This window comes from Hylobates moloch, unplaced genomic scaffold (assembly GCF_009828535.3).
Source record: "Hylobates moloch isolate HMO894 unplaced genomic scaffold, HMol_V3 SCAFFOLD_1, whole genome shotgun sequence".
Classification (NCBI taxonomy): domain Eukaryota; kingdom Metazoa; phylum Chordata; class Mammalia; order Primates; family Hylobatidae; genus Hylobates; species Hylobates moloch.
This window is the reverse complement of record NW_026652276.1, coordinates 156,732,723-156,760,389: the sequence shown is the minus strand read 5'-3', so window position 1 is coordinate 156,760,389 and position 27,667 is coordinate 156,732,723. Positions and strand designations below refer to the sequence as shown.

Genomic DNA, 27,667 nt, shown 5'->3' with positions numbered 1-27,667 from the left:
GTAAAGCAAAGGATAATGTTAAACTGTTAGTCTCTCTTGGCTTTACAGAAAAGATTTGCTGAGATATATTACTCTAAAACTTTTATGAAAAGCTATCTTTCAAATGGTAAGTGAAGTAACTGGTTTTCTAATGAATGCTCCTGCCTTTTGTTTTTATTTTGAATTCTTCTTGTTTGTCAAACTGACTAGCTCTTTGGAGCCTATATGTTTTATATGTTAAGGTATATAAGATGAACTCACTTATGAGAAAAGCAATTCATTTATCCATGATATAATAAATAAATAAGAAATTATGAAAAGTATGTTAAGAAAGAGAAAGCCCTGCTGAAAGACAGTGCTGAATTTCCCTTTATACAAGTTTACAAATGTGCATGAATATGTGGTCTAAAAAGTTTTACTGTGATCACGATAGCAGATTATATTACTTTTTTTATGTTGACACCTTATTAAGGTATCAAGTGTATCTGTATCTATTTTTTTACCTACCTTCCAAATTTAATGTTATAAAATTAAACTCATATATCTAAGCAAAGGAATTTTAAATTTGCATATATTTACTAACTAAAGAAATGTATTTCTTTTTTTATTAGCAAATTTAAAAGCAGATAACAAAAATATTTAGTGACTTTCCTGGAGAAAATATTTGAGGAAGAAATTCAAAAGAATGTTTTTTGTATTGTCACTATTATGGTGAAGTTTTTCATTATTTAGAAAAAAATATGATTAGATGTTTGGGTTTCACATACAGTTTTCAAAAGGTGAATATAATTTTCACACTTTGGCAAACATAGTTATTATGATTGAAATATATAAAATTTGCATTTTTGTAAGGTTGAAAATGGTTGAATAACAATTTCACACAGCTCAATCTAAAACATGGAGAACTATGCATAGAGTTTGTAGAGATAGAAATCCTTGTCTTAATTATTTTATAATCTAATTAGAAGTTGACATAAATAAATTATCCAGGTACAAGTTAAAATGAAGATTTGAATTCCATTGTTGTATTCGGAAAAAGAAAACATAAATCCTGATACAGAGATTTGAAAATGCTTTGATTGGAGGCAGCATTTAAACTGATCCTTGAGGTATAAATATATTATCTTAGGTGGAGAATAACTCTGCTTATTGAATGCAGATAAAGCCATTCTTTTATTTTCCATGAAACATCTTGACAACCTATAGCTTTTATAAAAGCAACATTTACTATTAAATCTTTAAATGAGAATATTACTAATTTATTTTTTCCTTAATTTCTCAGTCATATATTTCATAGCTTTGTATTTCTCTAATCTTTAGTTTTTTCCATGTAAAAGGAAAACTATGGTGCACTATTCTATTATAGTCTTCAATTATTCAACTAGTCCTCCAGTTGATTATTTCTGCCTGGGAACTACAAAGACATATGTGATTCTGTGATTTATATACAATAGAAGCTTAATTTTACATACATATTATTCAAAAGGATAATATGTAATAATAAATTCATAATATAAGGACAAAATAAGGTATCATAGAGAAGTGAAACAAATTTATTCTCTTTTAAAACGTGGCATAGTACATTGAGGCCTTGCATGTACTTGCTTCACTTCAGAATACAATGCAACAAGCTCAGAAACAGAGATGACTATCAAAACCACAATGAGATATCATCTCACACCAGTTAGAATGGCTATCATTAAAAAGTCAGGAAACAACAGATGCTGGAGAGGTTGTGGAAAAATAGGAATGCTTTTACACTGTTGGTGGGAGTGTAAATTAGTTCAACCATTGTGGAAGACAGTGTGGCGATTCCTCAAGGATCTAGAACTAGAAATACCATTTGACCCAGTGATCCCATTACTGGGTATATACCCAAAGGGTTATAAATCATGCTACTATAAAGACACATGCACACATACATTTATTAGGGCACTATTCACAATAGCAAAGACTTGGAACCAACCCAAATGTCCATCGATGATAGACTGGATTAAGAAAATGTGGCACATATACACCATGAAATACTATGCAGCCATAAAAAATGATGAGTTCATGTCCTTTGCAGGGACATGGATGAAGCTGTAAGCCATCATTCTCAGCAAACTATCACAAGGACAGAAAACAAATCACTGCAGGTTCTCACTCATAGGTGGGAGTTCAACAATGAGAACACATGGACACAGGGTGGGGAACATCACACAGTGGGGCCTGTCATGGGTTGGGAGGCTGGGGGAGGGATAGCCTTAGGAGAAATACCTAATGTAAATGTCAAGTTCATAGGTACAGCAAACCAACATGGCACAAGTATACCTATGTAACAAACCTGCACATTGTGCACATGTACCCTAGAACTTAAAGTATAAAATAAAAAGGAACAGAGATGACTACACTGAAAAAATACAGCAATTCTAAGTTTGTCAGGTTATCATAGAAAAGTTACAATGTTGTATAACAAGTGTAAGAACACGTTTTTGGTTGGTGAAGGAGATTCCACAGTCACATAAATTGCTGAATAAATCTCTTCCTGAACAAAGACAACATGAGGAAGCAAATAAAACCAAAGATTAAGGGAAGAAAGGGCCAAACAAAAAGCTAGAAAAGGGCCAGGCGCGGTGTCTCACGCCTGTAATCCCAGCACTTTGGGAGGCCGAGACGGGCGGATCAGGAGGTCAAGAAATTGAGATCATCCTGGCCAACATGGTGAAACCCTGTCTCTACTAAAAATACAAAAAAAATTAGCTGGGCGTGGTGGCGGACACCTGTAGTCCCAGCTACTTGGGAGTCTGAGGCAGGAGAAATCACTTGAACCCAGGAGGCGGAGGTTGCAGTGAGCCAAGATTGTGCCACTGCGCTCCAGCCTGGTGACAGAATGAGACTCCACCAAAAAAAAAAAGGCTAGAAAAGGAATGGATACAAGGACTCTAAGTGGAGGAGCTGATGCTCAAGACAGTAATTAACCACAACACAATGGAGAGAGCAATGAAGAAAGCAGACAACCATGAGGCCAGCACTAAGAAAAAGCCATCCAGTGATGAGAGAGAGAGACGGAAATATCTCTGATGGATTCTACATTAGATAGCAAGGTTGACATACCTGGAATGTAGAGAGCACTTGAGAAATTTGTAAAGTTTTCATTTGACACATTTAGACTGCTGAAAGTTTTAAAATTTTTATAAGCATAGGTTTTGATGTTGAAAACTTGTTTTTAGGGAGAAAATCCCTATATCTTTGTTTAAAGGTAATTAAACAGTATCACTAACTGTTCCTGTGCAGTAATAACAGCCACATTATATAGTAAATGTGGGGCAAAATCCATTTGGAAAATGTTAAGCTGCATTTTCAGACAAGGTTGTAGTGTATTTTTAATTAGTGCATGTATGTTAATGTGTAATTGCTAGGAGAACAAAGTTATATTTTTAAAACTGTTACTTGTAGAAAACTTTCCAGTTTTCCCAAATACCATGGGTTTTGTGCATAGTTTATACAAATCTTTAATTTACCAGACTGTCTTTTCAGTTTGTGGGTTTTGTGGAAGTTAAGCATTTTTATGTTAGACAAAATGTTACAAAAAGTACTCACTCTCTTCTTTTATCAAAAGTTAATTTTAATCTCAGTCAATATCGTGCTACGTTCTCTGGTTTCTTTGAAATAATGTGTGGTCTGTATGCCTTTTTGTATGACAACTATTTAAAGATAACCAACTGACGAACTGACTGAGAATTCTAAGTATAAAACTCATGATAATTTTTGAGGGTCATTTAGTTTTGTGACAGGGCATTCGGTAAAGTCTTGTGACTTCCCTGCAGACAACAGGCTGAGTATATATAGGAATGAATCTGGCTTTAGGGCTCAGTCATTTGAGATCTTTTATAGGCAGCCACAAGTAACTAAAACTGAAAACTAAATATGCTTACTTTTGAGAAATGGCTCAAGTTTCTAAGTTTTTTTTAAAAAGTTGTACTCATTAAGGAAGTCACTAGATAGCATTTCATTGGAAAAAAAAATCAGTCCATGATGCTTATGTGGTAAATATAAGAAAATGCTATGTAAGGAAACTAACCTATTTGAAAACATGGTTATATTAGAAGAAAAATTTTATTTTCATTTCTATATCATACACATGGAAGAATTGCAAAAATACAAACATGAGTTGCTCCAATGTACTTTGATAGTTTATATATTGGCATGTATGGACTAAATCATGGTGAAACCAATGTTAACACAAAATTTGAGGGTATGTTAACTAAAGCAGGGGCCTCCAACCCAAACCAGGCCACACAACAGGAGGTGAACGGAGGGCCAGAGAGCAAAGCTTCATCTGCATTTACAGCCTCCCCATTGTTTACATTACCATCTGAGCTCTGCCTCCTGTCAGATCAGTGGTGGCATTAGAGTCTTATAGGAGCGTGAACCCTATTGTGAACTGCACATGTGCTCCTTATGAGAATCAAATGCCTGATGATCTGTCACTGTCTCCCATCACCCCCAGATGGGACAGTCTGGTTGAAGGAAAACAAGTTCAAAGCTCCCACTGATTCTACATTATGGTGACTTGTATAATTATTTCATTATACATTGCAATGTAATAATAATAGAAATAACGTGCACAGTAAGTATAATGCACTTGAATCATTCTGAAACCATCTCCCCATCCTTCCTCAGTCTGTGGAAAAGTTGTCTCCCACGAGATCCCTGGTTCCAAAAAGATTGGGGACTGCTGAACTAAAGGATGGTGTTTCTAAGATATTTTGAATATTAGGTCATTTAATACTTTTCAATATGTAGGATATTTACCATGTTTTGAAACTATATGAATGTGGGAAAATGACTTAAGACTAATGTTTAGGTGTGACATTGTATGGCTTGACCCTCTAGGATAATTGTTTTTCTCTACAGATTAGAATTTTTGAATTATTTCAGTAATTAGGTTTTTGCTTTGGAAAGATCTTACGATAGAACTAGGAATTACTGCTTTGAGAGAACCTGTGAATGTACTGGTCATTATCTATTTGGTCCTTAATACAATTTTAACTTGTACAGATTTATTCTAATTAACCCATTAAGGTCAACGTGTAAACTTGTTTTGATTAAATATACTAAATATTGTTGCTAAGTATAGTCAACCTAATCTGCTATGAAACATTAGAATTTATTTCTTCCATCCTACTGTATGTTTTTACCCATTAACCAACTTATTCTCATAACCCCTCTTACCCACCCACTCTTCCCAGTCTCTGATATTCATCATTCTATTCTCTATGTCCATGTGATCAAGTTTTTTAACTCCCACATATGAGTTAGAACATGCAGTGTTTGTCTTTCTGTGCCCGGCTTATTTTGCTTAACGTAATGACTTCTATCTCCATCCATGTTACTGCAAAAGACCAGGATTTCAGCCAGGTGCAGTGGCTCATGCCTGTAATCCCAGTACTTTGGGAGGCCGAGGCGGGTGGATCACCTGAGGTCAGGACAAAAATTAGCCGGGCATGGTGGCGGGTGCCTGTAATCCCAGCTACTTCGGAGGCTGAGGCATGAGAATCACTTGAACCCGGGAGACAGAGGTTGCAGTGAGCTGAGACCACGCCATTGCACTCCAGCCTGGGCAACAAGGCCAAAACTCCATCTCAAGAAAAAAAAAAAAAAAAAGACAGGATATCATTCTTTATTTTATGGTTGACTGGTATTCTGTTATATGTATATACACTTTTTTTTTTATCCAGTGTTCAACTGGTGGATACAGCTTCATTTTATATCTTTGCTAATTTTTGGGGGGTTTTCTTGAGACAGGATCCTACTCTGTCACCCAGGCTGGATCATGATCCAGCAGTGGCAGGATCATGGCTCACTGCAGCCCCAAACTCCCCAGACTCAGAAGATCTTCCTACCTCAGCCTCCTGAGTAGCTGGAATGACAGGCACATGCCACCATGCCTGGCTAATTTCTGTACTTTTTGAAGAGACAGGGTCTCACCATGTTGCCCAGGATTGTCTCAAACTTCTTTTGCTTTGGAAAAATATTCCACAGTGGGATTTCTGGATATTATGGTAGTTCTGTTTTTACTTTTTTGAGAAATCTCCATACTGTAGTGATTGTACTGATTCACATCCTCACCAACAGTGTATACATGGTTTCCTTTTTTCTACACCCTTGCCAGCATAGTTATTTTTTGTCCTGGATAATAGCCTTTCTAACTGTGGTGGTTTTGATTTGCATTTCTATGTGATTAGTGATTTAGAGCAATTTTTCATATATCTGTTGGTCTTTTGTATGCCTTCTTTTGAGAACTGTTTATCCTTGTGCTTTGTTCACTTTTTAATAGGATTGTTTGGGGTTTTTGCTGTTGAGTTGTTTAAGGTCCTTGTATATGTTGGATATTAGTTCTCTGTTGGATGATTAGTTTGCACATTCCCTGTCATTTCTGAGCTTTTTCCTGCTTCATAAATTTTTCAAAGATTAATTTGGCCTGGAGAGAAAATGTCGAGTACACCATTGCTATAGTGACAAACTTCACCTATTTCCATGTGTGTCGCAGATTCCTCCATGTGAAAACGCCCTCCACATAATGTACCATGAGTCTCAGAGAGGCACAAGAGATAGGGATATTGCAAAGAGGCTGCAATATCCTTCACGACAGGATCTTAACTCCAAATGGAAAAAAAGTGTTCTGCAACCTCCACAATGTAAAATGAAAGTTAATGTATGGGAAATAAAGCCTCCTGATTTTAGCTATAAACTGTATACATCTTTGAGAATTCTAGAAAGATCATCAAAACCAATTAAGGAAGAAACAAGGAGGAAAAAAATCAGTTTTCCAGAAACAATGCTTCACTTGCCCAGCATAAGGAATCATCCTAAGGAGGTCACAGCTCCTAAATTTATAACTACATTTCCACGTCTGGATTTACAAAAAGCAAAGTTAATGTTTGTGAAGAGTGGACAATATCCAAGGGTTGTATATGTCAATCCCAAACCACATGACTTTCGACAGGTACAAAAGAGCATTTGAATAAAAACAATTTAAGATAGATAAGGGGAACTATGTATTATTTTTTACTCATTTCTTAACGAGAAAAACTATTACATATAGGAAAAAGGTATGTGTATGTAATGTGTATAATGCTGCCTTTTTTTCTCACGGAACAATACAATTCATATTTAGCAATAAATGATAGAACAGAGAGGTAAGAACCTGATTGATTCTGATGAGGTTTTATCTGCCAGGTCGAGTGGCCAACTCTGAGATGGGCTTTCTTAGGTTTCAAGAGAACAGGTTGGGTTTAGATATGATTGGAGAACAGACATCAGTTGCCAGGAGTTTATAACCTACTAATAATAAAATAAATTTGTGGAATAAATTGGTGAATGAATGAAAATAGTTAAAAAGGGATATTCATTACTTTAATGAATCTTTTGGATGATTAATAACTTAAATAATATATGGGTAATAATTAGATTTATAATTTAAAAGGGTGATGAAGAATATGGAGATGCAAATAAGGTCAAATATTTATGCAAAATATAATTCCACTAAAATGTGAATATATTCTATTCTTAGATCTATAATTTAGCACATAATCGTGACTTGCTAGGCAAAGAGTTAAACAGTAGAACTGATAGAAAAGGATCTATAAATAGTGAGATAAAAGAATAAGTGTATTCCAGTGGGAAAATGTAGAATAGTTAAGAGCATGGCTTCTAAGATCAGAGTATCCCTGTTCTTTTATTTTCTAATAACTTTAGACAAGATACTAAGCCTTTTTCATTATTTATAATGTGGGTTAATAATGCTACATACTTTTTATGGTTATTTTAAGTAATGAACAAAACAATATATGCAAAGCACAACAGAATCTGAAATGCTGAGGTATTCGATGAATGTTAACTCTATGAGCTATTAGGATAAAATGTGGAAAATGCAGGGAGCCATAGCCAATAACTCTCTTATTCAGGGCGTCTAAATATTTTCATTCATAGTAAATAATATATGTTACCTTTTAGAGATGAGGGAGGTCGTGTAAATATTTCCATTCATAGTAAATAACATGTTACCTTTTGGAGATGAAGGAGGTTATTTAAATATTAAATGTTACTGGTTTATTTAAATACCTTACCAGGCCAGGAGCAGTGGCTCATACCTGTAATCCCAGCACTTTGGGAGGCCACAGTGGGAGGATCATGAGGTCAGGAGTTCGAGACTAGCCTAACCAACATGGTGAAACCCCCGTCTCTACTAAAAATACAAAAATTAGCCAGGTGTGGTAACACGTGCCTATAATTCCAGCTACTCAGGAGGCTGAGGCAAGAGAATCGCTTGAACTCAGGAGGTGAAAGTTGCAGTGAGCCGAGATCTCACCACTGCACTCCAGCCTGGGCGATAGAGCGAGACTCCATCTCAAAAAATAATAATAATAAAATAAATAAATAAATATTTTACTAATAACAGACTTAAAAACTTGAGTCAATAAAATTCACAGAATAAGGAATATTTTTATTTTAGCTGAATGTACTTGCTTCTGTAAATGACTGGAGACAGAGTGTTATAAATTGTATAACCACCAGATGTCAGTATTGTTACAAATTAAACCTTAACGAAGGCTTTTTGAAACTAACTTGGTCTCATGTTGTATTCAATTAAAGAGCGAAAAATCTTGTATTAGAGAATCTCCTTCTTTGGAACTTTTAATATTGTTCTATATGCTTGTGACAGGTCACTCATTAAGAATATAACCCTGTTTAACTTCTGCTTGGTACCCTCACTGTTTTGTGCCACGTTTACTTAGCTTTTGAGTAGAGACCTTTGTGATGTTTTATTTGATCAGTTCTTGAAGCGTACAAATTCTATTTCAGTTCAAATTGGTTCACTTAAACCACTAAAAAATCTACTTTTTTAGTAGCTTAGAAAAAAAATAGTAACTCTATTCCAGGCTTGATAAATTATTTAGCTTTGTTCAATGTTTTTGCTATGTTTCTGAAATAAGTTCAGCTCCAGAAAAATAATATGTAATTCTATGTGTCATAAATTATAATCAAGTTTAAGATTAGGTTGCCAAATTTTGAATAGACTCCCTTAATTCCACACTGTTTAAGATACTAATTCTGATCACTTCACAAAAGGGTAATTGAAATACTCCTCTCCACCACAAAAATGAATTGTTTATACACTATTTAAACCTTAGATTATTTTTTCAAATTTTCATAAACAAGTTTTAAATACTACATTTGAAAGCCACAACAAAATCATCAAAATTACATTTTGCCAAAGAAATATTTAATATTAGGAAAAACCAAACTCCAACTATAATAAGAAACAATATGTATTAGTAATATTGCAATCTTTCCTTTACATATCTAGTACCAACCTGGTTTACCAAACTTTGAGACAACTTACGAAAAGGACTCCTTTGGATTAAAATTTAAATCACAACCCTTAAGTACAGGTAAGCTGTTAAGATGTTATGAATATTGGAAAAAAACTCTGCATTATATATTAGCAGTAGTAAATGCATAGGCTTAAAACTAAATAGGTGGATTTTATTATCACCTTTAATAATATGGTAAATTTTTAATGCCTTTTTAATTATTTGCAACAATACATTTACTTTACAACCACAACTATTAATATATTATTAAAAATTATATTTGTAAATCAATGTGTCATGTATAGAGAATAAATAGAGTGTAATGCTTAACAGAATAAACTCTGGAGCCCAGCTGTACAACTTTGAATCTTGGCTTCACTGCCCTAAATCACCTAAACTGTCTATCTATTGGTTTCCTCATCTGGAAATGCAGATAATAACAACTGAATCTACATCACAGAATTACTGTGAGCATTAAATCTGCTAAAAGCACTTAGTAATGTACTAAAAAGCACATGGAAAGAACATACACACACGCATGCTATAATTACTGTTATGGTGCCATTTGTTAAGTGTTAATTCAGAGTTAATTTGTATTATATAGCATTTCTTATTTGGATTGGGATGGACAATATCTGAATGCTATATTTACATATTATAATTATATATAAATTAAACAACAAGATGTTAACAGTGTTTGTCTCTGGATAGTGAGATCACAGTTACATTTTATTTCCTCTTTTTCAAAATAAGGAGCAAATAATTTTATACCTGTAAAACTAAGATAATTTATTTACAAATATTGTACAAATTTTAGCATGTGTTATACTTATAAAAGTGTCATCTAGCTGTGTAATTAAAATGGAACATGTCAACTTTCCTAGTATATGCTGTGTGTAACTCACTTCGGTAGAAAATGCCGAAGATACTTTATAAGACCCAGCCCCGACCTCAGAAATACTTTAAGTAAAACGTAACGTAGAGTGCAAAATATACCATCCAATAGGAGGCACTTTAGAAAGATGGGTCCAGAGAAATAAAAGGTGGGATTGGAATTGGAGTTTGAAGAAAGACAAAATTAACTCCAGCAGGACTGGCAGAAAGATTAAGAAAAGTTTTGCTTAGATTTACATCTATAAATTATTCAGCGACTTACCACTCCTGGGTCCTGATTTCCCAGAATGATACCATATCTGAGAGACATCATGAACAAAGACACGTGCCATTGCTAAGCCTCTCATTTGTCTTCATATCTCTAGTACATGGGTACCAGTTTCCAAAAGATGATAAACAGAAGAATACTACAGAAAGATTTATCACCCACAAGCATCGTGAATGCACCTGGGATTCAAAACTAATTTTGACGAAAGCCCCATGGCCTGTTAGATCTGCTTCATATACAGTGAGTTTGACTTTCTCTATAGCTGTTGGAAAATGTCTCCAGCACTGTTGTCGACAATTGCTTCAGTGCAGGAGTTTTTTATTTGTCGTAGTGTAAAATATATTTCCGTCTTTAAAAATAAAGCATATAGCCGCTGCTTTTTTTTTGGAAATACAAATAGTGGATTATCTAGAATTTTGGGTTTTCTTTTCTTTTATTTCCAGATCTTGATGAAAGAATAAGTGTATTTCAGTGGGAAAATATAGAACAGTAGTTAAGAGCATGGTTTCTGAGATCAGAGTATCCCTGTTCTTTTACTTTCTAATAACTTTAGACAAGATACTAAGCCTTTTTCATTATTTATGATGTGGGTTAATAATGCTACATACTTTCTATGATTATTTTAAGTAATAGCTATAGTGGAATACAGTGTTGACGAAAGAAGCCAAACTCTGTAAAATATTTGAAGAGGTTTATTCTGAGCCAAATTGGTGACCATGACCTGTAACACAGTCTCAGGAGGTTCTGAGAACATGTGGCCCAAGGTGGTTAGTTTACAGCTTGGTTTTATACATTTTAGGGAGATAGAAGTTACAGGCAAAGACATAAATCAATACATGTAAGGTATACATTGGTTTGGCCTGGAAATGCATGACATCTCGAAGCTTGGGGGCTTCCATGGCATAAGTAGATTTGATACATGGCAGGCAAGCCCCAAAACTGGGGCATAGCCGGGAACGTTCTTGGCTTCACCCAAGAAAGAATTCAAGGGTGGGCCTGTGGTGTAGATGGCATCTTTTATTGAGTACAGCAGCAGAGGTACTGATCCTCGCGAAGCAGGACTACCCATAGGCAGTGTGCTCCACGTACAGCTCAGGGGCAGTTTTGCAGTCATATTGACACCCACTTTTAATTACATGCAAATTAAGGGGTAGGTTATCCAGAAATTCCTAGAAAAGAAGTGGTACCTTCCGGATGTTGCCACAGCAATGGTATACTGTCATGACACTGGTGGCGCTGTCTCATGGAGAGATGCTTTCAATGCCTCTTCCCTATTTCAGCCAGTCTTCCATCTGGTCTGGAGTTGAGTCCCTGGTTGAGAGTTAAGCTTTGTCTGTTAAGTCAGCTTGAGTTAAGGTAAAGAGTGGGGGTTGTGGAAGCCAAGGTTCTTGTCATGTAGTCGAAGACTCCAGGTAGCAGGCTTCAGAGACAATGGATGTGGAGGTCTCTTCTCAGACCTTAAAAGATACAAGCTGTCTGCAAAAGAGAGACAACTTTGCAGGGCCATTTTGAAAGATGCCAAAAAAGTATATTTGGGGGTAAAATACTTTTATTTCCTCCAGGGCCTGCTATCTGTCATGTGATGCTACACTAGAGTCAGGTTGAAATTAGTATTTTATTGCTGCAAAGAGCTGTTTGTTTTGTCAGTCTTTAGATCTCTGTTTTAATGTTAATGCTGGTGAGTTGCACCTGAATTCCAAAGGGAGGAGGGTATAATGAGTCATGTCTCACCTTCTCACCTTCTCTTCCCATCAGGGCCTGAACTTTTTTTTCAGGTTTTTTTGTGTCCCCTCACTCATGAAGGGGGTCCATTCATTTGATTGAGGGCCTTAGAATTTTATTTTTGTTTTACAAAGGCTTAAATATTGTAAGAAATTTTTCCCAAATTTCCTCTTATCTCATTGGAAATCACGAGAAGTTTAGTGAATGACACTCACGTGAGAAGGCCTGAAAAGACTCTCATAGAAAAAAAATGTTGAGAGCACATACTTTTACCCTGGCTGAAATTCTGCCCTAGTCACATAAGGATGCTTCGTGAGCCCTTTATGTCTAAGCAGAACAAGATGTGAATCTGGAATACAGATACACTTTTAAAGCAAAGATTATTAAACAGCAAATTTTAACAAGTAAGCAATTAAAGTTAATACATGTCTGCTTTTACTAACTTCCTTTTTTTTTTTTTTGAGACGGAGTCTCGCTCTGTCCCCCAGGCTGGAGTGCAGTGGCGCAATCTCGGCTCACTGCAAGCTCCGCCTTCCGGGTTCACGCCATTCTCCTGCCTCAGCCTCTCCGAGTAGCTGGGACTACAGGCGCCCGCCACCATGCCCAGCTAGTTTTTTGTATTTTTAGTAGAGACGAGGTTTCACCGTGGTCTCGATCTCCTGACCTCGTGATCCGCCCGCCTCGGCTTCCCAAAGTGCTGGGATTACAAGTGTGAGCCACCGCGCCGGCCTACTAACTTCCTTTGTACCATCTTCCTTCAGAGACATAGAAGGCAGCGTGATGCCTACAGTGCATTTATGGATCGTGTGGAAGAAAAGTTTACAAAGATATGCAAGAGCAGGTGGGCAAAAAAATTAGGATTTGTTGTTAAATATATTAACTCTTTAACATTACTACTCAATTTCTGTTTTAAATAAAACATATTTTATCATATAAGTGCTCTACTCTCATAGGAACTGTAAGTGAAATAGTTGCATGGTGCTTAACTGTTTTAAGTGGAGCCTGAAAGAATCCAATCCCATTATCAAATAATTATTATTTGAGAATTTCATTGCAACCTGTTTCCTAGATGCATAATCACCTCTCACAGCTCCCTTTATTCACATGTCAATGTCATCTCTGAGAAGTGGGGAGGAGGGCAGATTAATGTAGTAGAGTTTGGGCTTTGAGTTTGGTGAAATGAATTCAAATTAAGAGTAATCCACCTATAATTTGTGATCTTGGATGATTTGCTTAAATTTTCTGATCCTATTTTCTCAGGTTTTTGGAGAATTAAATAAGATGACATATATAAACTGCTGGCACAGTCCCTCATATCTTCTTGATTCAGTTATTACTATTATTGTTAATGACAATATAGAGATATGGCCTTGCATGACCATGGAAAAGTAACATTACCTGTGGCTTAGTTTTCTCATCTGTAGAATTCAGTAATAATAGTACCAACTTTGCAGAGTTACTATTGAAATGGCTGCATTGTCTGGGGAATTAATGGTGGTTCATTGTCTTGAGAAAGAATTCAGGACACAGACACATGTGGGTGGGTCAAGGAGCAGAAAGTTTAATAGAAGAAAGGAGAAAGGAGAGCAGCTCCTTTCCAGAGAGAGAGAAACGTCAGAAAAGGGGAAGGTAGGCCTACTGCAGCAGATTTTATAGGCAGGCTGGAGGAGGCCATGTCTGATTTACATAGAGCCCACAGATTGATTCGATCAGATATGACATTTACATAGCCTATGGGAAGGCTGGCCACCCCACCCTAATCTTATTATGCAAATGGACTCTCCACTGACCAGTGCCATCTTGTCTGCTCCTTACTGTACACGTGGCTGGTAAAGGGAAGGGAAGATGGAGCCGCCATTTTGAACATGCCTGGTCCCAGGTAGTTATTTCCTACAGGCTAGCATTCACCTGTGGAAGCTTCTAGCTTGCTTGTCTGTGTCTGCAGCTCAATTTTACAGGGTGCTCTTTGTTAGGAAATGATTTGGGGCTGCTTTTCATTAAAAAGAAAAACCTGGCCGGGCATGGTGGCTCACGCCTGTAATCCCAACACTTTGGGAGACCAAGGTGGGTGAATCACTAGGTCAGGAGTTCGAGACCAGCCTGACCAACATGGTGAAACCCTGTCTCTACTGCAAATACAAAAAATTAGCTGGGTGTAGTGGTGGGCACCTGTAATCCCAGCTCCTCAGGTGGCTGAGGCAGGAGACTCGCTTGTACCTGGAAGGCGGAGGTTGCAGTGAGCCAAGATTGTGCTACTGCACTCCAGCCCAGGTGACAGAGTGAGATTCTGTCTCAAAAAAAAAAAAAAAAGGAAAACCTTACTGACGCCTCCCATACCCTATCTGCCTAATTAATTTTTTCTTAACTCCTATATCACTATGAATAGTCGAAGTTTGTATTTGTGAAACACTTGGAACATAGCATATTACACTTAGTAATTGCTATCTAAGTATTTTATGAATAACAATTTAAAACTATGCATTTTTTTGCATACAATATAAAATATATATAATGTCTAGGGACTAACGAAGTCAAGAGCTTTCTGAAAGATGAGAGAGGCTACACAGTAAGATTAATCTTTGGATTTCTATGAGGGAGTACACAGAGTGAACAGTCAGCAGACAGCTATCTTTAGGAGGACCACAGGACAGATGAATATAAAAAGAGTAGATATGTGACCAGAAAGCTGTCTCCAGATGGGCAAGAATTTGTTTTAAGTGGTGGGTATAGAGTCATCCTACTAATGATTTAGGATGTAGACTTATCCTTATCAAGTTTACAAAATGGTTATCTAAAGTTGCAAACATCCTCCTGTACATATATAAAATTCATGATTCCTGTAGCATAGTGGGAGCTTCTCCTCTGTAACTGATGTGCTTGAGCTTGGTAATTGGTGGCTCAACATAAAAGAAAATGGCATGGTCCATCACCAAACGTTTCTTTTTTTGTTGTTGTTGTTTTGTTTGTTTGTTTTTGAGATGCAGTCTCGCTCTGTCACCCAGGCTGGAGTGCAGTGGTGTGATCTTGGCTTACAGCAACCTCCACCTCCCAGGTTCAAATGATTCTCCTGCCTCAGCCTCCTGAGTAGCTGGGATTACAGGTTCCCATCACCACACCCGCCTAATTTTTGTATTTTTAGTAGAGACGGGGGTTTGCCATGTTGGCCAGGCTGGTCTCAAACTCCTGACCTCAGGTGATCAACCTGCCTCAGCCTTCAAAAGTGCCAGGATTACAAGTGTGAGCCACAGCACCCAGCCACCAAAGGTTTCTTTTTTTTTTTTCTTTGAGATGGCGTCTGGCTCTGTTGCTCAGCCTGGAGTGCAGTGGCACGATCTCAGTTCACTGCAAGCTCCACCTCCCGGGTTCACACCATTCTCCTACCTCAGTCTCCCAAGTAGCTGGGACTACAGGTGCCCACCACCATGCCCAGCTAATTTTTTGTGTTTTTAGTAGAGACGAGATTTCACCGTGTTAGCTAGGATGGTCTCGATCTCCTGACCTCGTGACCCACCTGTCTTGGCCTCCCAAAGTGCTGGGATTACAGGCGTGAGCAACCGCACCTAGCCCCCAGCCACCAAAAGTTTCTTATACTGGTTACAGAAAATCATCGATCATTACTGCTGCCTGTAACACTATGAATTCATGGCCTCTAGCCTCAGTCAGAACTTCAACTTTCATAGGTGTCACTGGGAAGCATACTTCAAAAGCAAATCTACCTCAGTATTTCACAGGCTTCTCAAAATAGAAATGTTTTCATCTGAAGTTGTAGTTCCTCTTATTTTTTCATTTTTAAAAAATATTTGATATATTTAGCAAACAGATCCCTGTGAAGGTTCAAATAAAATGGCTTTATTTTTCTCAAATCATGAATTTTAAATATGCTGTGTTGGATCTCCCTCCCCTCAGCTTGAGAACAACTTTGGCAGAGCCTATAGATTTTCAGCACTTCAGTTGTACTAGCCCTGTCATTTCTGTAATTTAAACTCACATTCAGCCATGAAAAAGCTATGTAAGTAAATTTAAAAATTTTCTGTAATTTAAGATTATGTTCAGCCATGAAAAATTCAGGATAAGAAATATATATGACTTCTATTTCACATCGTTCATAAAGAAATAAATTCATGTGGATTACAGACCTAAATGTGAAAGGAAAACAATAACATTTCTGCAATACATTTGGAGAATTAAATGATATCTTTAAAAGAACCACAAAAGCACTATGTATAAAGAAAAAATTATTGAATGCTCTACTTGAAACATTAAAACTACAAACTTCTGTTAAAATACATCATTAGGAGAATGAAAAGGCAGACAGAGAGCTTAGAGAAAATATTTGCTACTCATATAAGCAAGAAAATGGTTTATATTAATAATATATAAAGAACTCATGAAAATAAATGAGAAATAGGCATGTAATCCAATGGAAAATAACAGGAGGCTGGGCATGGTGGTTCACTCCTATAATTCCAACACTGATAAGCCAAAGTGGGAGGAACTCTTGAGCCCAGGAGTCTGAGACCAGCGTGGACAACATTAGGAAATCCTGTCTCTACAAAACATTTAAAAAATTAGCCAGATGTGGTGGTACACACCTGTGGTCTCAGCTACACAAGAGGCTGAGGTAGGAGATTTACTTGAGCCCAGAAGGTTGAGGCTGCAGTGTTCTCTCCACTGCATTCCAACCTGGGTGACAGAGCAAGACCCTGTCTCAAAGAAAGGGAGGGAGGGAGGGAGGGAGGAAAGAAGGAAGGAAGAAGGAAGGAAGGAAGGAAGGAAGGAAGGAAGGAAGGAAGGAAGGAAGAAGGAAGGAAGGAAGGAAGGAAGGAAGGAAGGAAGGAAGGAAGGAAGGAAACAGATTTCATACAAGAAGATCTCTAAATGACAAAACATGAAAATGTGTTCATCTTCATAAGTAATCAAGGAAATATGCAGTAAGATGCATAATGGACTACTCTTGCACACCCACCAAAATAGCCAAAATAAAAAGATAAACAACAGGAAGCATAGGTATATTCATCCATTTTCATGCTGCTGATTAAGACATACCCAAACTGGGCAATTTACAAAAGAAAGAGGTTTGTTGGACTTACAGTTCCACATGATTGAGGAGACCTCACAATTATGGTGGAAGGCAAGGAGGAGCAAGTCACATCATATGTGGATGGCAGCAGGCTAAAAGAGAGCTTGTGGAGGGAAACTCTTGTTTTTAAAAGCCATCAGATCTCATGAGACCCATTCACTATCACAAGAACAGCATGGGAAAGAACTGTCCCCATGATTCAATTAGCTCCCACTGGGTCCTTCCCACAACATGTGGGAATTCAGGATGAGATTTGGGTGGGGACATAGCCAAACCATATCATTCCACCTCTGGCCCCTCCCAAATCTCATGTCCTCACATTTCAAAACCAATCATGCCTTCCCAACAGTCCCCCAAAGTTTTTACTCATTTCAGCATTAACTCAAAAGTCCATGGTCCAACATCTCATCTGAAACAAAGCAAGTCCCTGCTACCTATAAGGCTACAAAATCAAAAGCAAGTTAGTTACTTCCTAGATACAATGGGGGTACAGGCATTGGGTAAATACAGCAATTCCAAATGGGAGAAATTGGCCAAAACAAAGGGGCTACAGACCCCATGCAAGTCTGAAATCCAGCACAGCAGTCAAATCTTAAAGCTTCAAAATGATCTCCTTTGACTCCATGTCTCACATCCAGGTCATGCTGACACAAGAGGTGAGTTCCCATGGACTTGGGCAGCTCCACCCCTGTGGCTTTGCAGGATACGGCCTCCCTCCCAGCTGCCTTCATGGGCTGGTGTTAAGTGTCTGTGGCTTTTCCAGGCACACAGTGCAAACTGTCAGTGGATCTACCATTCTGGGGTCTGTAGGACAGTGGCCCTCTTTTCACAGCTCCAATAGTTGGTGCCCCAGTGAGGACTCTGTGTGGGGGCTCCCACAGCGCATTACCTTTCTGCACTGCCCTAGCAGAGGTTCTCCATGAGGACCCCATCCCTACAGCAAACTTCTGCTTGGGCATCCAGATGTTTCCCTACATCTTCTGAAATCTAGACGGAGGTTCCCAAACCTCAATTCTTGACTTCTGTGCACTCACAGCTCAGCACCACGTGGAAGCTGCCAAGGCTTGAGACTTGCACCCTCTGAAGCCATGGCCTGACCTCTATGTTGGCCCCTTCCAGCCATGGCTGGAGCAGCTGGAACGTAAGGCACCAAGTCCCTAGGCTGCACACAGCATGGGGAACCTGGTCCTGGCCCATGAAACCATTTTTTCTTCCTAGGCCTCTGGGCCTGTGATGGGAGGGGCTGCCATAAAGTTCTCAGACATGCCCTGAAGACATTTCCCTCATTGTCTTGGGGCTTAACATTCAGCTCATCATTACTTATGCAAATTTCTGCAGCCAGGTTGAATTTCTCCTCAGAAAATGGTTTTTTTTTCTTTTCTATCACATTGTCAGGTTGCAAATTTTCTGAACTTTTATGCTCTGCTTCCCTTATAAAACTGAATGCCCTTAACAGCACCCAAGTCACGTCTTAAATGCTTGGCTGCTTAGAAATTTCTTCTGCCAGATACCCTAAATTATCTCTCTCAAGTTCAAAGTTCCACAAATCTCTAGGCCAGTGGCAAAATGCTGCCAGTCTCTTGGCTAAAATATGACAAGAGTCACCTTTACTCCAGTTTTCAACAAGTTCCTCATCCCTCATCTCCATCTGAGACCACCTCAGCCTGGACTTTATTGTTCATATCACCATCAGCATTTTGGTTAAAGCCATTCAACAAGTCTCTAGGAATTTCCAAACTTTTGTACATTTTCCTGTCTTCTTCTGAGCCCTCCAAACTGTTCCAACCCCTGTCTGTTACCCAGTTCCAAAGTCACTTTCACATTTTTGGGTATCTGTTCAGCAGCACCCCAGTCTACAAGTACCAGTTTACTGTATTAGTTCGTTTTCACACTGCTGATAAAGACATACCCAAGACTGAGCAATTTACAAAAGAAACAGGTTTATTGGACTTATAGTTCCACAAGGCTGGAGACACCTCACAATCATGGTGGAAGGTGAAAGGCACATCTCACATGGCAGCAGACAAGAGAAGAGAGCTTGTGCAGGCAAGCCATGAGATCTCGTGAGACTCATTCGCTACTATGAGAACAGTGCAGGAAAAACCTTCCCCCATAATTCAATCACCTCCCACTGGCTTTCTCCCATGGCACATGGGAATTGTGGGAGTTACAATTCAAGATGAGATTTGGGTGGGGATACAGCCAAACCACATCAATAGGCAAGGGTCTAGAGCAATTAGAACTCCTATACATTGCTTGAGGGGGAATAATTGGGACAAGTACTTTGGAAAAATATTTTGCAATATATTCCAAAATTGAATGTATACATACATATAACCTGTGACACAAAATTCCATTCTAAATGCTGTATAATTAGCTGATATATATGATATATTTGTATGCACTAAAAGATATATATAGGAATGCTTATAGCAGAATTACTTGTGATAACCTTTACATTAGAGAAAAGCCCAATGCCAATAAATAATAGAATGGATACATAAAGTATCCATTTATGGTATATTTATACAATAGATTATACAGCAAAGGAAATGAACAAAATGTTGCTATATGCAAGCAATAGGGAGGAGTCTCACAAACATACCTAGGAGTTTTTTAAAAGCCAGATGCTCTATATATGTACAATGTATATATATATACACGTATCTGTATATACTGCATTATTATTCCATTTATATAAAGGAAAACTCTTGTCCATGTGTAAGAAATCAGGAAGTTGGCTTCCTTTGGTTTGAAGGGAAGGAGTACAATAACCTTCTGGGTCCTGGAAATGTAGTATTTTCTGATCTTGATGTTAGTTACATAGATGCATTCACTTTGTGATACTCCATAGAAATATTTATTTAATATCTATGCACTATTATATGTACATGTAAAACTTTAATAATTTTTTTAATTGGGAGATTCTTTGTAATTGTTTTAAATTTCAAAAAGAAAGAAAGAAAGCCTCATTCATTCTAAATTAACATTCTAGTCTCACATCCAATTCAAAATTTGTTTGCTGTTTTCAACAAAAGCCTGCCCTGTAGCTCCAGGATCTGGGGAAGAGAACGTTGTCTGTTGTTTCTCTCTTTCTACGCCTGTCTCAATCATACTCCATTGCTTCTTGGTCTGCCTTTTATCTCCAAGGTGTTGGTGTCCAGAGGAGAAATGGAAGAAAGAGGGGCAAAAAGCTCAGGTAACAGAGACTACTGTAATCAGCCATGACATCCTCTGTGTGGCTGATGTCCTAATAGTGACTGCTTGTGGAGGACATTTTTGCGCATTATTCTCTGTCCTAGACAGAGGCCTCATTTGGCACAGTCCTCTGAGAACCAACGTCCAGCAACTTGCCCTAAGTCCCTGCCTCAGCCCACTACTTCTTACAGGTCTGATAAGAGGCATCTTATCATTGGTGGGATTACTCACAAGTTGGCTGGAGCTCATCAATTTCATTAATTCACTGTGTTTGCAGAACCCTCCATACAGCTCACCAAATGGCATTGAGTACAGAAGACCCCCGTTTTCCTTTCCCCTTTCCCTCACATTGTGAGCCACCCATTTTTACATTTCTAGATAAGAAGTAGGCAGGATGCTCTATGATCAAATGCACATCCTTAAAACCTCTTGGGGACATATATGAAACCACTCCTCTACCAGGAGCTCCCCAAACACCTTGTACTAAAAGTCTCCACAGGTGGCCCCTGTAGTTCTGTAGCTTCAGCAAGCATTCATCTAAAGCAAGCCTGCTGGTTTCCTTCACTCATATGCACCCTTAATCTTTATAAATGATAATCCTGAGCATTCATGAATTGGCTTTGCAGGGATTACGTTATTTTTTCCTTTCTCACAGAAATCAGAAATGAGTATTCCTCAGGGCTTTCCCCCAAGGGTAATGATGCCTCCTTTAAAAGACAAAGCCTTTAGGGCCAGGCATGGTGGCTCACACCTGTAATCCCGTCACTCTGGGAGGCCAAGGCAGGCGGATCATGAGGTCAGAAGGTCAAGACCATCCTGGCTAACACAGTGAAACCCCATCTCTACTAAAAATACAAAAAATTAGCCGGGCATGGTGGCGCGCACCTGTAGTCCCAGCTACTTGGGAGGCTGAGGCAGAATGGCGTGAACCTGGGAGGCGGAGCTTGCAGTGAGCCGAGATCGCATCACTGCACTCCAGCCTGGGTGACAGAGTGAGACTCTGTCTCAAAAAAAATAAACAACAACAACAACAACAAAAAAAAAAAACAAAGCCTTCAGATGTTTGATTGTTTAATTTCTTAATTCCTTAATTTGGATGGAAGAGAGGGTGAGAGTAGGTGGCCTGGCCTGTTTACCTTTTAAAAACCCCCACATGGAAAGAACTTCTAGCAGTTTCTTGATGGTGTTACCAAAACACCAGGGGTTTAGTCTAGGTCCTGCTGCTCACCACACAGAAAGCCAATCACTGAGACAGTGAGTATTGCCAAGGAAGAAGTCTTTAATCAGGTGCTGCAGTCAAGGAGATGGGAGCTCAGGCTCAAATCCATCTCTGACTGAGTAAACCTATGGGTTTATATAACATTCTTCTGTAGAAAGAAATGTAACAGTGTGTAAGAAACAGGAACTAGGGAGGGGCAAGGATGCAATCATGATGATTGAGGGCTCCAGGCTTCTCACTGTTAGGATGTCATGATCTGGTGAGTTTCAGTTCTTGGATACCTTTTTAAGAGGCCTGAAGGTCCTTTCCTGAGGAAGGAACTCAGATAAAACAAATGTAAGCTTCAAGCTTTAAGACCAGAAAGGTCAATTTCTATGTGTATCAAAAAGAACAGTCTATGGGATTATTGGCTTGGTTTCAATGGAACATAGGAGTTTATATAAAGGAAAACTCTTGTCCATGTGTAAGAAATCAGGAAGTTGGCTTCCTTTGGTTTGAAGGAACCAACCTGTCTCCTAGTGTTAGCTTTGAGGCTTTTCCCCCATTTCAAGGCAACAGGAAACACATCCCATTTCCACATCCTTTAAAAACTTATAGTCCTTCTCTAAAGGAGCTCCTATCTCCCCTCACCTAAGTGGGAAGCCTCATTGTAACGCTTCCCTGTGCTATTCTACCCTACTGGTGCTAATACAGAAGGAAAAGTTGAATTGTGTAAGACAGGATGTATTTAGAAGTCCTTAATTTTTGCAGCTTTTAATTGGCATTTATACATCAAACTCAGTAACGTGCAATCATTTTCATAGGCATAACCTCACTCAATTGTCTTCAGACCATGCAATGTTTAGTCAGGTATTATAATTATTATTATTGTTGTTATAATTTTATAAGCTGGGAAACTAAAGTCTTCACTGGGAATTGAATGTTAATATCACTTATTCAAGATGGCACTCCAAAGTACCTTGTACTGTTGCCCTCAGTTCCATGTGCATGCTTTCTGATAAGTACAAAAAATAAATTTGACCACTTGGCAAACAGAGTATAGTTCTACTTCCATATCATAGTTGTAGTCATGTTCAACCATTCTTTTTTGTTATCATGCCTTTATAAGCTTGGTTTTAGTTATTTCTATAGTGAATAAGAGGATTAAGCAAATGACATCTAGCATTTGCAGCCAAGTTTCTGGTCCCAGGAGTGACCTTTCAGGTAAGTCTCACCCTTTATAGAAGCTGATTCAGTGAATTCTGCTCACACATTTCTCTTTTGTTCATTTAGATAGCTGATGGACCAAAACAGCATAGGGCTTCCTGAACTCTGGCCTGAATGTTCATCTCCTGTGCATTTCCCAGTGAGAACATTGATGAATTCTGGCACCTTCCTGGATTCTACAGAAATCTGCACTCTCCCAGAGGCATGAGAAAGTGCTAAAACAACAAACGAAAGTTGCATAATTTGAAATTCCCTTGTTACCACATGGATCAGCATCCAATCATCAGGCTTTTGATTTAGTTTGTGAAAGTTAGATCTTGCAACTATGAGTGGAAATGCTGATAATGTGCTTTCTGTTAATGTCCAAAGTTAAAGAGATGCTCTAGTTTCAGGTAAAGCTAATGTGAGACAAATAAACAACAATAATGCTTACTAATTTTGACCACCATGTTTCTCTAAGGCCAAAGATTGCAAATTTTATCTGTTTGCATCCTTCATAGAAATAAGAATTCTCTGGATATAGCATATATTCTACTAAAGGATGACTGTTATGCTGTGTGGCAAAGTAATAGTTAAAAATCAAATATTTTTACTTTAAAAAATAGAGAACAAGGTAACAACCAGAGTTGAAGTCATTCAAATATAAATGGGGCACTTTCCCAGAAGATGTCATCCAAAGACAAAAAGATAGGAAAGTTTAATTCTTGACACAGTGAAGTTCTTCTACGGTTTAAATTGTTCCTAGAAATAGATTTTATTTCGGGAATCATAGGATGCCAGATGGTTAGTGATAGTGTTTATTTCTGAAAAAAAAAAAAAAAAAAAAAAAAAGAATATATGTATGAGCTTTGTGTTCACATATACAAGGTGGCATAGGTTGAAACAATCAACATTACTTAGTATGTTTATGGCATATTGAATCAATATTTGAATCTTCATTTTTCAGTTTTTTCTAATACACTTTAAGAAGTTTCTCTGAGACACTCAAGTATATCAAAAGAGAGAAGATCTCCAAGTAACAGAAATACTAAATGTCCTTCTTAAAGAACATCAGGCTTGGAGGATTTATAGTTCCAACTAGAAGGAAAGGTCTCTCTTTTAACATGCTAAAATAATTTTCTAAATTTTTGTTTAAATATTTTGAGGGAAAGAAAACAAATGACTTGAAACTTCTTTGTTTCTGATCAAGATTTGATTATTATAATTTAAAATTAATAAAAGGGGAGGGTAGGATTTAATGCTATTGCCAGTTTTATTGAATGGATTATTCTATCACCTTTCCAATTTCACTATGAAAACTATTGAAACAAAGGCAATTATGTATTTAATAGCTCTGTTTACATAAGCAACATTAAGTGGAAAGATGAGGCAATGAAATTAAATCATTTCCCAAAGGATATTTTGCATAATTTAAGTTCCCTGGAATTTTAATGTGTAATTCATGAAAAGAAATGTGCTCTTTAGAAAAATAAATGCAGCAAATACTGGATTAAATAAATCAGATAACTGAATTTACTCAGGTTATTCGAGTAGAAAGGCTGAAATGCCCCAAGACTTAGTCCTGGGCCTGATCTCTTTCCTATCTATATACACTTTCTTGGTAATCTCATCCTTTTTTTTTTTTTTCTTTCAGAGACAGGATTTTTCTTTCTTGCCCAGGCTGGACTGCAGTGACACAGTCATAGCCCACTGTAAACTCCTGGCTTTGATTCTCCCACCTCAGCCTCCTAATGTCATTCATTCTTATTGGTTTAAATGTCATCAATAAGATGTTCACACCCAAGACTTCCTAATATATATACCCAGCACTGAAATATCTTCCGAACTCCAGACTCTTAGATGCTCACCTAGGACAACTTACTTGACATCTCCCCATGATCTCTTATTAGACATTCTCTCAAACTCACCAGATCCAAAATTTAACCCTAATATTATTTGCCAATTCCTGCACCATCTTGTTTATCTCAGTTAATACCAATTCCATTCTTATACTTGTTAAGGCAAAAAATAAAAATAAAATGGAGACATCCTTTTCTTCATTTTTTATCTTACAGCCTATAAGCTGTTATATCATGAGTCCCACAAGTTTCTGCTGCCTCCAGTAAATACATCGGTCCAAACCCTGTCATCTCTTGCTTTAATTATTACAATAGTCTCCGATCTACATGTCCACTGGAGGTAACACCCACCTCAGTCTATCCTCAACACAACAGCAGAGTTGTCTGTCTGACTTTTTTAATGCAATTTTTATCATATTATTATTCTGCTTAGAACCCTCTAATGTCTTTACATCTTAAGCCAAAGTACTTCTAATGCCCTTCATTATGTAGTCCTGGTTATTTCTCTGTGTTCATCTCCAACTACCCTTTTCCAATTACTGAGCCTCTCCAAATAATAGAGAAACCTCATGAAGGAAGGGATTTTGTCGTGTGTTTGCTGTTGTGTCCCACTGCCAAGGAGAGTAGCTGATGTACAGTAGATGCTCATAAACAGTTTTCAATGAATGACTTCACTCAAATAGTCTGAGAGCTGTATAAAGTATAGATAACTTAGTTATTGATTCCCACTCTGGGGAGCCCACAAAAATCAAAGTCATCCACTAGCAGTTGAAGAGAACTAAGTTTGATTTCTAGGTAAGAACTAACTTTTATTTATAAATTAACACCTCTGTGGAGTCATATGCACTTCCACTGTTTTGCATCTGTCAGGAATGTTAAAATTTTAAGATTCTTGTTCATTGCACTTAAAGTAGAAATACCACTGCATGAGATAAAAAATGAAACTTTTAAGGAAATGCTTGCGCTTAAATTATTGGTAAGTCTATGTCTTTTCATCAGAGCCAGACAAATACCGGCTTAACTTTAAGGCTTGCTGAGAACATTAATGATTAGCTGCTCAAAGCAGCATGAAATAAATAGCCTACATTAACATAAAACTATGATATCTATGCTCACATCCTTGCAAACAATAGATAACAGCAATCTATAAACTTCTGGTTATATTTATCTTTGTGTAGTTTCTGAATTCTGGATTACAAAGTGACTTTCAGAACAATATTAGATTATGTCATAGCTGGATTTAAGGAAAATATCATGCTGTTAGTTAACAGAAGAAGGGCAGTAAAAGCCAAGCTAATTTAACGTTATTATATATTTGTAATATAATAAGGACTTACCTGCATCAAAGTATATAATTTTCAGAAAGTCAGACAATAACTTTCATGTATATTATTAGTTGAAAATGAAATATTTTAAGCCTTCTAAAATATCTATTAAGCCAGGCACGGTGGCTCACGCCTATCATCCCAGCATTTTGGGAGGCTGAGACAGGCAGATCACTTGAGGTCAGGAATTCAAGAGCAGCCTGGCCAACATGATGAAACCCATCTCTACTTAAAAATACAAAAATCAGCTGGGCGTGGTGGCCTGCACCTCTAATCCCAGCTACTCAGGAGGCTGAGGAGGAGAATTGCTTGAACCTGGGAGACGGAGGTTGCAGTGAGCCGAGATCACGCCACTGCACTCCAGCCTGGGCAACAGAGTGAGACTCTGTCTCAAAACAAACAAACAAACAAACAAAAATCTATTAAATCACTAGCCTGAACACATAGCAAAGATTTATAACTCTTTAATGAGGGAATCAAGAAAATAAGAAAGGTGGATAAAAGGCCATTTTGAAGTTCTGGATATTTGTACACATGTTTAAAAAATGTTTTTATGGGCTTCCTAGGTTATTTACAAAGCTGCTTATCTTTCAGGACAATAAAATCATAACCAATGGAATTATCCTCTCTACCAGAGAGAAATCATTTGCATTCCTAGTGGAATGAAATCTACCACGTAACATGTAATTTTACAGAGTCAGGACGTTAGTTAATGGTAAACAGTGAGTCATACAGAGCTGCATTCCTTTAAACCAGCACCATCAAATGGAAGTATAATTTAAGCCACTATGTGATTTGAAATTCTTTAGTAGGTACGTTAAAAAAAGAAAGTAAAAACAATTTTAACAAAAAAATTATGTAACTCAATATATCAAGAATATTCTCAGCCAGGCGCAGTGGCGCACGCCTATAATCCCAGCACTTTGGGAGGCTGAGGCAGGTGGATTTTCTACTAAGATTCTTTGTTCATTTCATTAAAAATGGAAATCGTATTTGTACTCCAAAATTTTGCACTTAAACCACATCTCACTTTTGACTAGCCACATTTCAAGTGCTCAATAACCACATATGTCAATGGCTAAAATATCAGACAGTATAGCTCTAAATAATTTGATATTAATTGGATGGGTGTATTAACCAGTTCCCCAGGTTGCTGTTGAAATGTCATGCTGTACTTCATTGGCCTTATCTCCAAGTTTTTGGTGATTTTTAAAAATCTTTTCAACCACAAATTTTATTCTTTTTCATTGGATCCCAGGACATTAGATGATAATAAAAACCTGTAGAATATTTCTACAGCTTTATTTCATTTAGCAAAATAAATGTGTCTTTCAAAAAGTTATTTTGAAGAAATTTTTGTCAATCAGGTATATTACATTGCTTAAACTTTTACCTAAAGATTCTTTACATTATAATTGAACTCTTCTAACCATAAACATGATAGCACAGATAGTAACTAAGATGAAGATTATTGTGAGACAGCTATTCTTAACTTACATATATTGATCACCTAATTTAATTCTCACAAAAACTCTCTAAAATAATATTACCAATTTAAAGATGGGGAGGCTAAGAG

The 27,667-nt window shown here is 37.5% G+C and overlaps 1 protein-coding gene across 3 annotated transcripts; it reads left to right on the top strand.

Moving 5' to 3' along the window:
- LOC116809618 (uncharacterized) lies at nucleotides 1-24,256 on the top strand. 3 transcript variants are annotated; one of them, XM_058435382.1, is made up of 6 exons: nucleotides 1-106; nucleotides 6,515-6,970; nucleotides 9,335-9,419; nucleotides 10,601-10,743; nucleotides 12,987-13,066; nucleotides 22,995-23,351. In XM_058435382.1, the coding sequence occupies exons 1-6, from the start codon at nucleotides 104-106 to the stop codon at nucleotides 22,996-22,998; spliced, it is 771 nt and encodes a 256-aa protein (XP_058291365.1). In that variant the 5' UTR covers nucleotides 1-103; the 3' UTR covers nucleotides 22,999-23,351. The 3 variants fall into 3 exon arrangements, with proteins under 3 accessions (XP_058291365.1, XP_058291372.1, XP_058291369.1); XM_058435386.1 differs by lacking the exon at nucleotides 1-106 and adding an exon at nucleotides 20,456-20,504 and having other exon boundaries at nucleotides 6,668-6,970; nucleotides 22,995-23,330; XM_058435389.1 differs by lacking the exon at nucleotides 6,515-6,970 and having other exon boundaries at nucleotides 22,995-24,256.
- The last annotated feature ends 3,411 nt before the right edge of the window (nucleotides 24,257-27,667 follow it).

Excerpts from the sequence above, each read along its gene's own strand:
- LOC116809618 (XM_058435382.1), top strand. Across the intron at positions 6,971-9,334 it reads AACCACATGACTTTCGACAG|TACCAACCTGGTTTACCAAA; the intron begins GTACAAAAGAGC and ends TTACATATCTAG. Across the intron at positions 9,420-10,600 it reads ATCACAACCCTTAAGTACAG|TACATGGGTACCAGTTTCCA; the intron begins GTAAGCTGTTAA and ends TCATATCTCTAG.